The sequence below is a fragment of the Lonchura striata genome, chromosome 5 (assembly GCF_050655825.1).
Source record: "Lonchura striata isolate lonStrDom1 chromosome 5, ASM5065582v1, whole genome shotgun sequence".
NCBI lineage: Eukaryota > Metazoa > Chordata > Aves > Passeriformes > Estrildidae > Lonchura > Lonchura striata.
In genome coordinates, this window is record NC_140707.1 from 26,917,912 (window position 1) to 26,932,154 (window position 14,243).

The 14,243-nt window shown below is 44.4% G+C and overlaps 2 protein-coding genes across 8 annotated transcripts in view; one reads left to right on the forward strand and one right to left on the reverse strand.

Moving 5' to 3' along the window:
• Positions 1–5,504, forward strand: part of TRPM5 (transient receptor potential cation channel subfamily M member 5) — a 53,419-nt gene extending 47,915 nt beyond the window's left edge. For all 7 annotated transcript variants that reach the window (XM_085581507.1, XM_085581505.1, XM_085581501.1 and 4 more), the window contains 3 exons: positions 812–884; positions 1,710–1,800; positions 2,839–5,504. In XM_085581507.1, the coding sequence (XP_085437633.1) occupies positions 812–884; positions 1,710–1,800; positions 2,839–2,939 (265 nt within the window). In that variant the 3' untranslated portion in view covers positions 2,940–5,504. The remainder of the gene's footprint in view (positions 1–811; positions 885–1,709; positions 1,801–2,838) is intronic.
• On the reverse strand, positions 5,215–9,135 carry TSSC4 (tumor suppressing subtransferable candidate 4). The gene is given in 4 exon segments (XM_085581526.1): positions 5,215–6,494; positions 6,496–6,980; positions 8,011–8,083; positions 8,909–9,135. Coding segments are annotated over 4 exon segments (1,242 nt in total). The 5' UTR covers positions 8,995–9,135; the 3' UTR covers positions 5,215–5,896.
• Between the last annotated feature and the right edge of the window lie 5,108 nt (positions 9,136–14,243).

The window sequence follows — 14,243 nt, forward strand, 5'->3', positions numbered from 1 at the left end:
TATTTGGTAGCAGTGTGGTTTTGAAATCTTAGGAAACCCTCAGGAAGTGATTCTTTGAACTTTGGCTGCACTGAACCAATCTCAAAATGCATTAGACCCACCCAGCAGCAGGTCTTTCACATAGATGGGATCGGAACATTGCCTGTGAGAGGGAAACTTTGAAAGAATAGCTAGGAGAAACCAGAGAGGGATTTACCAACCCTATGAAGTATCAGATGCTAAGAATAAAGAGCTGATGGGAGAACAGGTGAAGGATGCAGCAAGCCTGGGGATAATTCAGTGATTTGGAGGCACTGTGTGGAAGTTCATTTAGCAATCCCTGTGGACTGCATGAAAAAAGGGATTTGACTGTCAAGCTAGTTTCCAGAAATGGTAGTTTGCATAAATTTTAGGTGGCTTATCTCTGTTGTGGCCTCAGTTCTCACACCAGGATCAGTTTCCATTGGGTACTGATGTTTCCAGGTAGGAAAGACACAAGAGGCTCAAAACACAGAGCAGCTCCTTTCTGTTGCCCTTGATTTCCACAGCAACTGAGGGCAAGTGGCCCTCACCAGAAGCTGAATAACTGCCCTGACCTGTCATTTGTGAGTCCCTGGGCAACACATGCATGAGACTGTTCCAGAATTGCTGTTCTGCCCAAAAATAATACTGCTGTGAACACCTCAAAAAGACAAAACTTTTAGGGGGATGTGGCATGTCTAAGCAGTACAGAACTGCAATGAAGGGCCATGGGTGTAGTAAATTACACGTGGTTTGTGATTTCTTTTGAAGCCTCTCCTTTTTGCTCAAGGTGTTTGCTTTGTTTCGACAGGGTGGATAATTTGTCTAAGTATTTTAGTGGGTTGAAAGAACAAGAAAAACGATTTAAAGTTCTGGAAGCCCAGGTAAGGAGTATTTTCTAGGCATTTATATCAGCTTTAGGATTTCACCATCTTTCTCCCATTTAACAGTGGTTTGGCAAATCCTACTTAGGGATAACAGGACAGAAAAATGGATCTGTATTATGGTTTCACTTTCCTTATTGCTTTCTGGTGATAAACATATGTAAAGAAAAATTAATTGACTCCTGTAGAAAGGAGAAAAGAATACAGTATTTCTTGCTGTCTTTGGTAGTTTACTTGGGAGTGTTTATTTCCTTTGTTAAGGATGCTACTGGAATGAAATGCTTTGTCCTCCCCCTTCCATTCTTGTCCTTCTCATAATTTTTTTTTAATGCCAGCTTGGAAAAGACACATATTCTGTCTGATATGACCTAATCTTCTTGTACATCAATTTTTCTAATTTTCTTAAGATACCAAGCACCAGCATCTCAAAAAGGAAGTGTCCAGCATACAATTATGAAGTCCAAATAATAGCAGGAAATTCTGTCTTGAGCTTTTGATGACAAACCCTCACAATATAAACAAACAACATTTCTTACACAGTCTGAAAATGTTAAACCACCTGCTATGTAGCACAACTCTTATTGTTTTCTTTATCTCTACAACTCTCCTGTATAATTTTGGCCTCACTGAAAATTCTTTATCTTAATACTCCTGCTACAGTTTCCTGCTCCCTTCTTATCCATTTTATGGCTTCCTGAAAAAAAGTCAGGCTATACAGGTCCAACAGAAACACACAAGGAATGCTTTAGTATGTTTGTGCCAGCTTGAGATATTGCAATATCCTCACAAAAGAAGGCAGGTATTTAATCACTACCTGTTTTGTAGATTTGCTACTGTACAGCTGTTATCTCCTCCATGGCAGAGGCTTTAACCAAAACCAACCTCTTGTGCACTCAACCAGCTCCAAACTATACATGTAAGTACTGAAAACAGTCATAGAAAAGCTAATTAATACAGCTGAGCAATGTAGTTAAAAAACGCAAGGTGGAAAAATAAGATTGGAAAATAACCCCATAAGGAGATTCCTAGAGGTAATGGGAATATAAACAGGGAACAGAATATTCTTAGCTCAGAATTAAAAAATTACCTTTTGTAAAATAATTTAAAAGCTTTGGGGCAAGGACTGTCACTTAGGGTGAGTTAGAATAATCTCACCCAGTTCAAACACATAAACAAGTATCAATTTGCAACAGAGGATTGCCTTGGGGGTTTCTTGAGTCCATGAGATAATGCTAGGGAAGTATTATGAAAGTATTTAAAATGCATAGCAATAATCATTAAAAAGAAAAACTGTGCAAGTCTCCTAGTATTTTTTTAATTAACAGAATTCATTTGCCTTTGGAGCTGCACCCATTTCTGTCAGTTAAGAATCATGTCCTGTGTCCCAGGGCTCCACTGAATGGAGTTTTAATCATTAGAGACAGGAACAAGCTATTTCTCAGCCACTGCAAGACATCCAACACATTAAAAATTTTGGATATCCTTCTTAATGACCTATTCAATATCTACCTATTGTTCTCTATTACACAAAGTAGCCTTCAAGACCCATAAACTGAGCATGTATATATACTACATGGAAAAAGGTAGCAGGAAAACTTAACAGTCATGACACGACAGGACCTCATCACTTAGACTTCAGCTAACTCAAGCTGTACTTAATTCTGTCAGAAGTTTATCAAACACTTAGGTGAGTTGCTTCATTATCAGTATTCCAATGAAAAACTCCATCCCATAGCAGGCTTCCCAGACATTTTAATACTGTAACTGCATAAAAAATCAGAAATTTAAAGAGCTGAAAAAGTAGTCTGTGCTTATCATTTAATGAGCAAATACAAAGTAACATAATATACAGTGTCTTCTTTTCAACATTTTAAATTTTTTTAAGCAATTACTACTATGTGCCCCTTGTCCTATGGCTTTTAAACGAGTACATGACTTTTCCAATCCTATTTAGGTGTGAAGAGTTCCAACACAGAAGTGCCTTTACCACAAAGAAGTGAAAGAGAAGATCGTGCAGATCAGTTTGAGAGTGACTTCAAATACATTGATAATTAATTTTTTTTTTTCACATTAAACCTTTTGTCCTACTGAACTACTGTAGAATTAAAATCCTAATCTCTTGAAGGTCTAAGGGCAATGAGCTCTCTATGCTGAGCACTGCCAGTGCTTGACATTCTAAGGATTTCTTGATCCTTCTCCTTCAGTTTCCTGAGCTTTCTTTCCTGCTGTTCCCTTGGCACTTGGTCCTTTCTCCAAAACTATTCCACAAACAGCATTAAAGCTTTCTCCTCTAGGGTGACTATACCACTTTATTTTCTAAATACCATTTGTTCTCCAGATACCACACCCTCAATTCACCATCATCACTGCCAAATTCCACACTTCTCTGTTCAAGGGAGTCTCCCTTTGGAAGGCAAATCATTTACGCACTTAAAAACAAGCTCCTTCCTTGGCCAAGAAATCAAGCTTGTATTCCTGAGTGGCTTAGAAAAGGAAATCAAGAAATAATTTCCAAGGAAAGGGCCTGAATACTGAAACATTACAAAACATACAGTTCCCGGAGTTCCTACAACTCTCAAACAATTGTACTCACCAATTCTCTCCTCACACCGGCTCCTGTAAGGTGTTCCTTTGCTGGTATTCCTTCTTAAGGGCTCCTCATTCAACCTCAGAGTGGAATCACCTGGTTTTTGTTGGTCCCATGCTCCATCACAGCTGCTGCCAGTTCCCTGCTGGAAAGGAGCCTTTGCCTCCATGTACTACACCACATGGAATACCTCCTCTCCATCTAAGTATCTGATTTCATTTTAGTCTTTCTCAAGGGTCAGAGGGGGAAAAAGAAATCACCTAAGAGACTTTAAAAGAAAAATGTATACCAAGAATTATCCTGCAGTCTAAGAATCTGGCCTGTTTGTGGTTTTTTCCATTACTTAAACTGGCTTGTACATTTTTAGCATACAAAAACTTGCTGGCTTTATTAGAATTTTGCATGATATGCCACTAAAATATCAATACCATCCTCTAAGGGGAAATTTCTTTGGAATAACAAACGTATCAGAAGGGGGAAGTATTGGGCTGTCTGACTGATACAAACTTCAACTGCATTTCCTCACGTGTATAATACTGTCTCTATGCAATGTAATTGTAGATAGCACAAAAGCTTTCTGTTACCAGAGGTAGAAAAAAAAATAAATCTCAAGTCTGACAAAAATGAGTCTTTTATTAACAGACATTAATCTTGTTATGATGGCTTAATGAAACAGGCATTTGTCCAGTTTATTCAGCTGTGCCCCAGGCCTGTGACTCCATGAGCAGCAATGGAATTTTGATAGTCCTACCTGTTCCTCACATTGGGCAAGCAGAACTCATAAACCCAGTAAATTTGTACTACTGAGCTGCAATTTTTGGTAACAAGTAACAGATATCTCCCAACAAGCATTCCCTGCTCTTGGCAGCAGCTTCCACTTTGAAATGGCTACTTTTTTAATCATGATCAGCACACTGATTATCCACTGGAACCCAAAATCTCTCCACTGGGACCTGCTGTGTATGTCCACTCACATGCACTGGAACAACAAATGTATTTACCAACGACCCACTAAGCAATGTGCATCCAACTGCATACTCACAAGAAAATACATTCTGCTCTGGAAACTAAAAAGGTGAGTTTCAAAAATAGAGCACAACTGCTCCTTTTACACTGTTTTCTGCTTCTTCTGCCAAATGATGCATCAGTTCAAACACAAAGCCCAAGTAATTTGGGCCTCCCAGTTAATTACTGTTAAGATGAACTCCCCCCCCCCCCCCCCCCGCGCCCCAGAGGAAGTCACCCCCTCAAACACCTTTCAGAGTTTGAGCAAGCACAATCTACCAAGAAATATTACAAACTCTTCAGAATTAATCTTTCTCTACACAGTTATAAATACTACCCTTGAGATTGGTTCATTTAGAATACTGACAAAAAAAAAAATGTCAGTTCAAAATGACCTGAACTAAGTTGAGTTTCAAATCATGTAACCTTTCAAAGAATTTGATCTTCCAACCTTATTTATTAAATTTACTAGCACTGTGGAAGAAACCCACTATATTTGACATTCCTTACAATGTGATTCATTGTATGAGATGACTCATCCCATGAGGGGATTATACATTGTAAAATGATTGAAAATGTTAAAAATGTGAGGTTTAGAATCTGTAAGATGAGGGAGAATTAACAAGATGGCAAAGTTAGAGTAACACTTTAAAAGGTTTTCAAGACAGTTTAGAAATCAAATAAAATGTTTGGTAAAACTCCTAGAGCTGTGCTACTCAGCATGGTTCAGACAAGAAATCAAGTTACAACCAAAAGTTTATTGTACATAGAACAAAAAAGTCTCCAGTTCTGGTGTAAATATCTCATTCCCACAAATACCCCAATCCACATACAGGATCAATATGGAAGCAGCACCTCCTGGAAAGGACATACAAAGGTGCAGATCATCCCATCATATAACTGGGCACTGTTGTGCTTTCACCTCAATGGCAATGACTGAAAGATGTTTTTAAACAAGAAAGTTAAAAGGTTTTCCTTCCTGGGACAGGGCCAGGAAAAATCACATCCAGTGGAAGACTAGGCTTTATTTTCATTGTTTAAAAATCTCTATATAATGAGCTCACCACCTTTTCTACAGGATTCCACAGGATTTGGGAATAATTCCAAAACAGGGAGTTACTAGGAAGCCCTGCAACCATTTAGCTAACACTTCAGCTTCTTTGCATACTTCAGCTCTGGAGTATCACTTTTTATCCTGCCAGGATGCAACTATCCTGTGCCCACAGAATTCTCATAAACAAAAAGTCTGGAGTTGATTTTAGGTAGCTTAATTTCTAACAATATAAAACGTTCTTGGTGGCTATGATGCAAACTGTTGGACAAAAAACTATCATGTGGTTTTTCAGGCCAGAAAAAAAAAAAAGAGAGGAAAAAAAATGAACAAGACAAGTCCTGGGATGTCTCCAATGTGCTTCATCCTTCAGGAGTTTTCCTCCTCCCCTTCATCATCTACCTTAGGTCGGAAATTTTTCCTGCTCTTCTTCTTACTGCAGTGGAATCCAACTGTTCCCAGTGATGGCTCTTCACCTGCACCACTAAGCCTCGCATCAGGTTTATACTCTGTGTTCTGGTCCCCCTCCATCATGCACTCCTCCTCCTCTGCTGCCTTTCCACTTTCACCGTCTAGGTGCCCCAGCTCAACCTTATCTTCTTCCCTCAAGTCATCAGTCTTCTTAAGAGATTTTCCTTTCAGATCTGTCTTCATCTGTTTCTTATCATCCTCCCCTGTTGATGTTTTCTTTTCCAGTCCATCAGCTCCTCTTTTAGTTGGTTTGGTGAAGACAATCCTCCCAGCTCCACAGCTGGAAGGGTCCTGGTTGAAGGATGGGGTGTAGCTATCTTGGGTAGCCGAGCTCTGTTGCTCCCCTCTTTTCTTCAAACCACCTAGAAATTCCATGGCCACTGCCCTGTTAGTCTTGTCACTGGACTCTAAAACGCCCTCTAGGCTGTATTTGGTCCAGCGCTCTGGGTGTGCCACATAGTCAGGCACTGCAGGAGAGGTTTTGGGAGCCTGCACTGGCTTGCCTTCCCAAGTTTTCTGGGACCATGTTACCTGAAACTGTGGTCGGAGGCAATGGACGCTTAAACCTCCCATCAACAATGTTATCTTCAGCCATTGAGGGCACAGACAGCTTGGCTGCCTCTTCCAGGCAATCAAAAATGCTCTGGCTACGGAGAGAGAAGGTAGAACTCATGCCCTTCAGATGGAATGGCTGGACAGGAGATCTGTGACCGCTGTTTGAAGAGTCGGGTGTCTCTCCTGATCTGAAATCCCCTTCATCTACAGATGGCTCCTCAGGAGATATTGTATCAACTTCTGCTTCACCCACCAGCCCCAAGTCATCAGAGTCAGAATCGCTGAGTGACACCGTGTCTGAGGGCAGAGCTCCTTCATAGTCTCTGCCACCATCAGCCACTATCCCCAGAAAAGGTTCACCTGCCTCCTGGTCTCCCATCTTCAAGCTGTCACTCCACTGAGGTCTTTGATGTAGGCCCAGGAACAACTCTAAATACGCTTTTCCAAATGCCCAGCAAATTTAGTGCCTAGAATACAAAGGAGCATAAAAACTTAACTGTGAAATGAGAACCAAGAATGAGACCATCACTCTGTGTCATGCAAAGTAATTATAACTACAATATAACAGTTAGCTGTGCTTTAGGGATTCCCAAGCAATTTTGCTTCAAATGAAAGCATTATTTAAGGAATGAATGCACATTAAAATTAAAGATTTACACAAGACTGAATAGAAGAATATTAAGTAATTGAAAGTAATGCTACCAAATTTCATTACAGGTTGCATCAGATGCAATTACTAAAAGATGAACATAAAGCTCTTGAGTTAATCTGAATCCCTGTCTTGTACATCTTCCAAGACTCTGCATATTACACTGTGTTTACTCACACTGTAAAAATCCACAAAAACACATCCAATTTCTCACACTTGCCTGTGGCCAGTACAACCCTTACTGCATTAGCACTGTACCTGCTGTCCCAACAGCCATCAGTGACAGATGACAAAAATAAAAGGGCCACTGTTTTAAGCCTGCTTAAATGTGGCATAAAATACAAACTCCACTCCTTCCTTTGGTTTTATTCTCTTAAGTCATTACTAGATTCCAGGAATTGGAAAACCAGCCAGCTCAAGAAATCAATCCCATTGGATTAAGAAATCTAATTACACATACCAGGCTCACACATGGAAACTAGGAGAGACTGCAACCACAGGCCTGCAAGAGCTGGCCCTTCAGTCAGTAAATGACAGCATGATTTGAAGCCTGACTTCCAGGAGCAGCTGGAACACCTGACAGTGCCACCTGCTTGAAGGGAATCTCGCTGAATTCTGGCGGTCGATGACCCAGCTACCACTTGCTGGGCAATTGGAAACAGAGCTGGTGCACACACACATTTTGGTTCAGCTCACGTGAATTATGGAAACAGTTCTAACATATTATTAGAATAAGCTTGACTACCTAATTATAGGCTCTTCTGAAACGATGCAGTAAACAGACATGGACAGTCTGTTAGTCACTCACTTTCTCTTGAGACTGAGTCAGCTTTCCCTCCTGAGGGTCAGTTAAAGCCACCAAAGATCTCAGCACTTCCACCCTAGAAAATAAACATTTCCATCATGATACTGGAAATGTAGTTTTAAAAATAATTCTGTCCCCCTGAATTATCCAAAGCTGCAGAACTGGGTTCTAAATCTGACACAAACTCATAGTGGTATAAAAGTCTGTAGATATTACTGAATTTTTGGCAGAAGAACAGCACACAGCCTAATAACATAGGCACCAGTATATTTACTCAGCCTTCACATTGACACTGCCAACTTTATCCTGTAGAACAGAAGGGAGGTTTTTAAAAAAATCGAGCTGTAATTTGCATGTGCAAAAGAGTAAATAAACAGTATTAAATGCAGCTAAGATACAAAAATAATAGTTATGCATTGTAAACATTAAGTGCTGCTAAGTATTAAGACCATGGGTAACAGAGACTTTTGTTTTCAAAGAAACGTCACGTTCAAATTTAGGGCCAGATTGTTATGAATCACAAAACACAGAGACCTTTTGAGGAGTGCTATGTTCCATGTCAAGTCTGGCTGTCTTTGACAGAAAGGATCTGATGGCTACTTTTGAAAACACTGCCCTCCATGTAACTCCTAGTGGGAAATAATCTTCTTAAAATGATACAGCCTTCTGCTTAGTTTTGGAACATATGAAAAGTAACGACTACAACTCAAAAAAGGCCTCGAAGTGCACAATTAAATAAAATAGCTGTTTTCAGATGGCAATAGAAGTGATCATCAGGGCCATGTCTTGTCTGAGGGCACTTACACAGAAAGGAGAAATTCTGCTCCTAAGGAGATGTTTTGGCCTTAACAAAGTTGGTGGCCAAACATGCCGGCCCTTACAGCACACCAGACCCACTCACAGGTGTGTTACGGTGACGCGATCACAGCACGACTCGGGCAGCATGACGTCCCTCCGGATGGGAACGATCCCAGCGGGCTCCTCCATCCTGGCGCTGCTCTGTGCGGAGGACGGAGACCTCAGTCACCGCAAACCGCGACCAGGGGCCGCGCCAAAGCCCACACAGCCCCTCGGGACGGGGATCCGCAGGCCCCCGCGCCGAGGAACAGCGAAGAGGAACAGGGAAAAGAGCATCGGCTGCTGGGCACGGTGATGGTGCGGCCCCGGCTGTGCTGCCCGTCCCGGCCCCAGAGCGCTTCGCGGCCCGGGATGCTGCTGGATGCGAACCGCCCGCCCCACACGCGGCCCTCGCTGGCCCTGCGCCCCGGCCACCGCCACCCGCCCGGGCACGCAGCGCGAACCGCCGGGGAGGCGAAGGGAGGGGGGAATGGAAGGGGGAGCCCCCGTACCCCGACACCGCACAGCCCCACACTACCACAGCAGCCGCCCGCCTTGCCCACCTCCGCCCACGGCCCGCGGCGCGCCGGGACACCGAGTCCCTCTGCCCTGCTCCACGGGGCGGCCACGGCGGCGGCAGGACTACAGCTCCCGGCGGGCAGCGCGGCGCGGAAAGGGCCGGCGCCTCCCCGCCCCGCCTCTCTCGGGGCTTCTGGGAGTTGTAGGCGGCCGTCTCGCCTCGGCGGAGGACATTTTGCGAGCCGGGGAGCGGGGCGAGGCGGCGCTGCGCGGCGGGACTACAGCTCCCAGGGCGCACCGCGGCGCCGACATTTCGCAGCCTGTGCGGGCCCTGCTCGGGGCCCGGGGCCCGGTGCTCGGTGCCCGGCCGGGTGCGGGCTCGGTGCGGGGCTCGGTGCGGGGCTCGGTGCGGGGCTCGCCCGTGCACCCCGGAGAGCCGCGGGGCCGCCCCGGCGCCGTGAGGGGCGGACACGGCACCGCCGCCGCCTTCCGCAGTCGCAGTCTAGAAAAAAACCCATGTCACAGCTTTTGTTCTCATCGGAACAGCAGGGCTTGGCCACCACGAACACATCCGAAGTTTTCTGTTTGCTTTGTTTGGTTTCTTTTTTTGTTGTTGTTGTTGTTTTTCCTCTCTCTTACGTGTTTATTCTCAAACCAGAAAACCCGAAGTCACTTGAGGCATAAAACCACTATCCATCCAAATAAAAAAGTTTCCATTTTCCGTCCCAGAGGAACATTTTTTGCGCGTGTGTCAAGAAGTGGGGCTCTGTCTGAAAATGTTTTATTGGCGCCGGCCAAAGAGACTAGATTTTTGTTTTTCCCCTTATTTCAGCAAAAAAAGTTGAAATTTTCAGCGCAAATACATTTCCCAAGAGGCTTCACTATTCAGCTTGTTTTCCCTGTGTTTAGGAAAAGGTTTGCTGTGCTGGAAAGGATTGTGCCAGACAATGCTGTGGCTGCAGGAGCTTCACTGGCTCCCTTCAAGCTCTGCCTCGCCGTGACTCACACATAATATAAACTGCAGTCACTTCATGTGCATCCTTCGTTTTTAAATACATACTTTTGCCTGCTGGAGTGTTGCTAATTACAGTAATTTATGACACGAGGTCTGTGTTTGGAACACACTTGGCAGCAGTGATGAGGTTATTGCAAAATGCCTCCTGTCTAGCTGGAGTCATGCAGTAGTTTCAGAGCAGCTCTAGAGGTGTTTCCCCATTTGGTGATCCTGTATTTTTTTATATATATACATATGGTAGTACGGTCACAGGCATTCAAGTGGGTATCCAGATGGAGGGAGGAAAGGAAAATATGAGTCTTGACGTAGGTGAGCAGGAATGGAAAGGAGGGGAGCAGTAAGCAGGCAAACAAAAGGAAGAGTAAGCCTGGTAAAGGCTGCTAGTGCTGTGTAACAGTCTAGAGTGATGGGGAGACAGCAGGAGAGTCTCTGAGTTAATAAGGAGCAGGCAGAAAAAGGATGTGGAGTAAGCCGTGGCACATCCCATTTCTGTAAGAGAGGAGACCGGGTACAACAGACTGTTGCAGATCCTGTCTTGTTTTGAGTCTTGGTTCTTTGTTAGATGAGAGATTTAAAGGGGCAGGAAGGGGCAACACCGCCTCCAGTGTCCCTGTCACCTGTGGGTGTGGGTGCCTCCAGGGACAAGCTCCATGTCTCCCTTTCCAGAGGCTACAAGTTCTCACTCTTTGCCTGGATGCTGTGTGTATTGATGACTAAGAAACCTGAATGTACTCTTTCCTTCCTTCCTGTTTTTTTAGTCATGAAATTAGCTCAGCTGGTTACAGCATGGTGCTACTAAAACCCAAGGCTGTGGGTTTGATCACCATTTACTTAGGAGTTGAACTTGATGATCCTGGTGTATCCCTTCCAGCTCAGCCTATTCTGTGACAGATTCTGTGATATTTGGCATCGCACGCAGCGGAGAGCTGAGGCTGAGCTGCTCATTCTCCGGTGGCTGAGGACAAGGCAGCTTGCAGCAGTGGAAATGCTGCTGTGTTGGGACTTTCGCTATTGCTTGGCGACAGCTGAAATAAAAATAATGAGTCAGAGTCTGAAGACCAACAGATGGGAAAGTGTTTTCCCCTTGCTGGACTGAACTGAGTGGCTTGAAGAGGGGGCTGGAAGGTGGAACTGGGCTGCAGGACAGGCCATCATCCAAATGAGCAGGCTGTATCCAGCGTGCAGGCTCCGAGGGGCGGCTCATTTGCAGGGATGGCTCCATGTGTCTGCAGGAAGCCCTGTGTGTGGGGGTGGCATGTGAAAATGCACAGCAGCCTCAGCCCCATCGTAGGCGCCTCCTGCTCCTTTCCTGCAAATAAATCTCTCCTTTGGCCCGTCTAGTAAATGTTTCCACTGCTCCCTGGCAGGCTCCTGCTGCTGCTCCTGCCCTCGGAGCCTGGGGTAGGTGTGTGGGGTAGAGACCACTGGTCCCTCTCCTCAGGGCTATAGGAAAGCAGCAGGCCATTATTCCCCAACAGCCACCCAGATCCTGAAAGCCAGATAGAGCAGCAAGATGCATTTTTTCAACATCTCCTGCATCTGGAAGGAATGTGGGGGTTACTCAGATGTGGCCACATGCAGCTGATACTGGAGCTCTTGAGGGGAGGTGGGGTGGGAAAGGAGTGTTTTCCTGCAGGCAGAAAGGAACAGCAGAGTCATGACCACTGCAGCCTTCTCTGCTGGGAGAAGGCAGTCACACCAAGCCAGACTGGTACAGCCTGAAGAAAATAAATGAGTTGTCCTCTCCCATTTGCCAGAATGATACCCTACAAATGGCTTTGAAATCCCTTGTGGGGTGGGTTTTCAGAATTCAGTGCTTGATACCACCTCTCTTCTACATTAAGCTTTGCTTACCTGTTTTACTTTGTACTTTCATTCGGTCCTGCAAGCAGATTAGATTTATTCCAGTGCTGTTTACCCATGTTGGTGCTATTTTCCCCTAAGGTAACTACATAACATTAGTTCCCGTGGAGTGAGTTTTAATGCATGCAGGCAGGCTATGAAGGTCTTTATCAACTCTATTCTTCACAATAACAATGTTATTGCCAGCCTATAGAGGACCTGCAGGGAGACACCACAACCCTTTATTTTTTTTTTGTTAGAGATATTGCATGTGTGGGAGGGAAAGTCCTTTATGAGCAAAATTAATACTCTCTGCAATTACTCCAGTTGTTTAAAAGAAACAAAAACAGTTGGGGGTGTCTGTTAATTTTGATTTAACTACAGAATATTTGCACCAAGAAAACCTTTCTCCCAATCTTGCTGCTTTTTCCTTTTCCCTATCCCTGTCCCAAAGTGCCTGATACTAAAAAAAAATATGCAATGAAAGGCTGAAAAAGGTCACTGGAATCAGTGACCTTGAAGTTAGCATTAACAAAAAAACCCCACAGAACCCTAAAACTCCCCAGATCTCTTGTTCCAACAAGAGCTGTGGGAGCAACATCAACCAACACTGAGCCTTGCATTAACAGCATGAATCCTTGCCGGAGGAAATCTCAGCAGTTTGCTGGCAGTCAGCAGGCAGGGTGTTGTGTGCATGCCATCTCGCCTGGCCCAACACCAACACCTCTCAGTACTCAGCAAAGCTGTGTTCTGGCATGAGGGAATGCCCTAGCAAAGCAGGGCCAAGAAACACTTAAAAAAAAAAAAAAGTAAAAAAAAAAGTAAAAGGTGTAATTAAACTGTAATTAGAAGTGTTACTTCCAACCATTAGCTCTTGAGCTGGGCCATCTAAATCCAGTGAGAAACACCAGGCAGTTCACAGTGGTTGCAAAGTTTTTATACCCTCTAATGTGTCTGCAAGTGTGAAAACAAGGTGGGTTTCAGTTATGCAGCAGTTTTAGCACCTGGGAGGTGTTTTCTATTTGCTCCAGGTCTCTGAGCACTGAAGTGAAAGCATCAGGCTGCCAGAGGTCAGCTGAAGGAGTCACCCCGAACAGCACTTCTGCATCCCATTGCTTAGGTAATGCCCTGTGCAAGGCAATGTGATGCTCCCCAGGCTGAAATTGAGGAGTGGTCAGGAAAAATATGCAGCCTTTATCTAGTTAAGGTGCACAGCGTGGTACTTATGGGACTTGGGGTTCCTAGCCTGTGTTGACAGCTTACTCAAGAGCTGGTCAGGTAGGTCATTGTTTCCCTCTCCGGTTCGGCACTCACTGGTGGCAGATGTTTCCTCCCTCGGGGTTGTCATTCCACTGGTGCAGCCACAGTTCCCAGCCCTACCACAACCCCCACAGTGAATTGAGATTATTGAAAGACTCACCTTTTTTTCTTCCCCTAACTGGAAGGGCCGTGCTGTCATGCCCAGCAAAGGAAACAGTGGTTCAGAGCAGGAGTGTGAGCACAGCCACCAACACATCCTTCATCCCTGAGCCCGGCAAGCGGAGCTGGCAGGCACAGGAGGGTGCGGCCCCATCCAGCAGTGGGGGTGCTTTCCTCTGCAGAAACCTCCACCATCAACAGCTCTGCCATGGGAGAGCTGGCTGCATTTATTCCCTCTTGAGAGAATATTGCAACTCTTAGTTACAGCTTCGACAACCTCTGATTACCTCAAGGCATAAGCAATTTATATATGTTAATCACAGCTGTCTTAGTCCGAGACAATTAGACTCATTGCTACTTAGAAAACAAATAGCCCAGAAGCTTACGAAACAGAGCTTGCCAAAGCAAAAAAATACCTCTCAAACGTCTCTTTAGAAACACTCTAGGAGGTTTTAAAAAGAAAAAAAATACACCAGTTTGGGAGGGAGGAGGAAAAGAATTTCCACTGGAAAAAATCCTGGCATGGTCTAGTTTAGAAAAATTCATGCTTGTACTTTTAATTCCTGAAAAATCTTGTTTCACAAGAAAAAAAAATTCCACAGCC